This window comes from Mugil cephalus, chromosome 1 (assembly GCF_022458985.1).
Source record: "Mugil cephalus isolate CIBA_MC_2020 chromosome 1, CIBA_Mcephalus_1.1, whole genome shotgun sequence".
NCBI classification, from domain to species: Eukaryota; Metazoa; Chordata; class Actinopteri; order Mugiliformes; family Mugilidae; genus Mugil; species Mugil cephalus.
In genome coordinates, this window is record NC_061770.1 from 53,812,810 (window position 1) to 53,816,635 (window position 3,826).

At 38.7% G+C, this 3,826-nt stretch overlaps 1 protein-coding gene across 1 annotated transcript; it reads left to right on the forward strand.

Moving 5' to 3' along the window:
- On the forward strand, positions 1-835 carry LOC125023317 (high affinity immunoglobulin gamma Fc receptor IB-like; the record flags this gene model as incomplete). The annotated part of the gene is made up of 3 exons (XM_047610499.1): positions 1-201; positions 325-600; positions 798-835. Coding segments are annotated over exons 1-3 (414 nt in total), but the record flags the coding sequence as incomplete, so codon positions are not given.
- Between the last annotated feature and the right edge of the window lie 2,991 nt (positions 836-3,826).

Sequence of the window (3,826 nt, forward strand, 5' to 3'; positions counted from 1 at the left end):
CAGTGACGCCATCATCTGGATGGAAATACCACTGGTACAGAGATGAGAAGTCCTCTGAACCTCTGACCACACAACATGCTGGTTACTATTCAAATGGACAAATGAGAGTCTCACAGGAAGGACTGTACTGGTGCAGAGGAGGAAGAGGAGACCCAGTTTACTACACAGAGTACAGCGATTCAGTCAGGATCAATGGAAATGGTGAGTTTGAAAAAAGGAGGAACCAAAAAATGCAGACATCCAATGTCTATCTATGGATACATCAAGTCATTCTGTTTGATGTTGAATTTTGTGTCTTTATTAATGAATCTTGAACATGAACAGTTCCAAACAAGGTGACTGTGACTCTCCAACCCAACTGGCCTCAGATCTACAGAGGAGAGGAGATTACTCTCAGATGTGAGATCCATGGAGAAGACACTGAGTGGGAGTATGAATGGAGATCTACCAGTTCATACAAACCTCCAAATCTAAATGAGTTCAGGATTAAATCTGATTCTTCACTCCACACTGGAGACTACAAGTGTAAAGGTAGAATGAAAAGTGAACAACAGTCTTCAACAGAGTGGAGTGATTCCTTCAGATTGACTGTATTCATCAGTAAGTCTCATAATAGTTCACCAGTCACCACGTATTTAATTGTAACTTCATATTTATATCATAAATATTTTATTAAGCGATAGCAGACAATCATGTTAAGATAAATAATACCAACTTCACCAGACACACATGTTGAATGTAATCTACCATCAGTACATAGTAACATGTTTTCATTCTGATAAAACCTCTTTCAACAGATAAACAACCTGTCCTCTCTGTGTCTCCATCATGGCTGAGTCCTGCAGCCTCAGTAACTCTGAGCTGTGAGGTTGAACATCCATCTGCAGGATGGAGGTTTTACTGGTATAAAGCTGTTCCTGATCTATCAAACAAGTATCAATATTACAACTATGAGCTGCTTCCTGGTAGCATCAGTGGAACTGAACAAGATTCCTACATCATTGATGGACAGACACACACAGCAGGATATGTGTGTAGAGCTGGAAGAGGAGAGCCAGTGTTTTACACTGATTACAGTCCACCTCAGTTTGTCTGGTCTGGAGGTCATTTCTATGTTCATGACTTTTTTTATCTTTCTATTACACCCAGGGTTTAGTCTGCTTCCAGTAAAACATGTCTTAAAAACTAAAGACTGTCTCACATGTTACATAGATGTTGACATTTATGTTTCCAGTGTGGTTGAAATAGTTTAAGATGTATTTCATTACTTTATGTAACTCAACATTTAATTTTAAAGCTGTTAAATGTTATTTCTATCTTATTGTGTATATTATTGTACAGTAGATTTCATGAGGTGTGACTCTTCATCATGGTTCATTTTCCAGATTTCCATTCATCAGCGTCTCTCACAGTGAATCCTGACAGAGTGCAGCACTTCACCTCTGACTCTGTCTCTCTGAGCTGTGAGGGAAACTCTACTGAGTGGAGAGTGAGGAGGTTTACTGATCATGGCGTCCTGTCACACTGTTCTACCTGGGGGACAATGACTGGATCAACATGTAAATTATCCAGATCCCAGTCTGATAATGCAGTGTACTGGTGTGAGTCTGGATCAGGAGAGTTCAGCAACGCAGTCAACATCACTGTCCATGGTATAGATTCAGTTGTTCCCAGTATCTTTGGCTGTAGATTTAAGTGAATATCTCCTTCCTTCTAGTCTATCTTCTTATGATCAAATCATTTCTTTTACTTTTTCAGGTTTGCAGCAAAATACTAAATAGAACAAAGTATTAGACATGTGTAATACTTGGTATTCATTCAATTATTTTGAAATAGTTTGAATAATTTAAAATATCATCTAAAACTTTTAATAATTTGTTTTATAGAGGCAGTTTAAATGTGTTTTTGTTTTTTATAAATGAATACTGTATATTGATGCTCAGATTAAATATTCCCTGATCTGCTCATGAGCAAATAAACCAACATGAAGCCTTTCCCATCATTGTGTCAGGGTTTTTTAAAGGTCTACACCAGCTGATCTCTGACTGACACTAACATTGTTTGGTTGTTTTCCAGCTGATGGTATCATCCTGGTGAGCCCTGTCCATCCTGTCACTGAGGGAGATTCTGTTTCTCTGAGCTGCAGGTTCAGAGAACAAAAACTTTCTACTGTGTTTTTCTATCACAATGACAAACTCATCCAACATGATACCAGAGAGGAGCTGATCATCTCTGCAGTGTCAAAGTCAGATGAAGGCTTCTACAAGTGTCAGTCCTCAGGAAAACAATCACCACAGAGTTGGATGGCTGTAACATGTGAGTTAGTTTTCAGTTTATTTTTAATAGTAGCAGTCGTCATATGAAAAGGCCATTTGTTAAGTTGATTTATACTCATATTTAATTGAAGCTCATTATTAATTACAGCAGTGTCCAGGTCTGAGAGCTCTTCATTTCTTCTTCTATTGATCGTTGGACTGGTTTGTGGAATTTCACTGATTATTCTCCTGCTGCTGCTTCTTTGTTGCTGTTTTGATTATTGTGTTTCCAGGTTGGTCCAACACTCTTGTCTCATCTTGATCATCATAACAATACTTTCCATGTTCCTTATTAAACTCCTTCATGCTTTAGTCTCTCTCAGTCTCTGAACATCAACCAAGGCTCTGCTACACAGCAAACAGTGAACCAGAATGAAACTCAAGTTTACTCCTCTCTTCTCCATGGTCAGCCTTTCCAATCATTCTTTTCACAACTATTTCTAACACCCACTTTGACTTTTCAATCAAAAGCTCAAGGACTTATTGGATGTTGTCTTGATTTTCTCTGACCTGTAGCTGATGTTTGTGTCTATGAATCAATCAGAGGCTCTGGAAACACAGGAAGTGGTACAGTAGAAACTTTGATTCATGTGGAGCTGTCAGACATTAGATTATTATCAGTGACTCATCTAAACTCATGGAACGTTATGATTTCAGGGGAACCAGACCATGAATCCAGAAATATTACATCTCATCTTCAGCTTCAAGGTGAGGAGTCACCACTAAAACTATCAAGTATGATAATATATTAGTTGTTATCACAACTACCAACCTCTAATAGTACATAGAGTGTGAGAGTCATTAAATAATCTGATGCATTTATCTTAACAGGGAGACATGACACTGAGAAGAGCTCTGACTACAATAACGTGAATCCCGAATCTTTTTCATGTGTCACATGGAGCCAGTCTCAGAGAACCAGTCAGATCCCTGCCACAGTCCAGACTGTCAGCCAGGATGAAAATCAGCAGCACATATACTCCTCTCTTCTCCACGGTCAGCTCTCCGTTCAAACAAACTTGCTTCCAGAGCTGCGATGTGCTTCAAGTTCATGAGCAGTTACATTAATAATAACAATGTTTCCTGCTCACTAAATCAGCTTCTTTAAAAAGATTTTCCTTTGTGCTGATTTTCACTGACCTACAGGTGATGCTTGTGTCTACGAGTCACTCAGAGGTCCTGAAAACACTGGAGATGGTACAGTATGAACTTTGATCCAAATTCACAGCTCTCCAACATCATATGATTGAAATTCAAGCCAGTTCAAATGTTCTGATTTCAGTTGGACGGGCCGGTGGCTCCACAAATGTCAAATCTCAGACTGAGCTCAGAGATGTTGGACAGAGGAGTGGGTACACAAAACATTACACAAGTCAGATATTGCAAATTCTCAGTAGAAACAATATCAAAAACAATACCACATACTGTATGTCATTTTAACAAAAGTTTGTGGACACCTGAATACCATACCTGTACATGCAGACTGTGATTGTTTAATTTCAGTTTCTAAA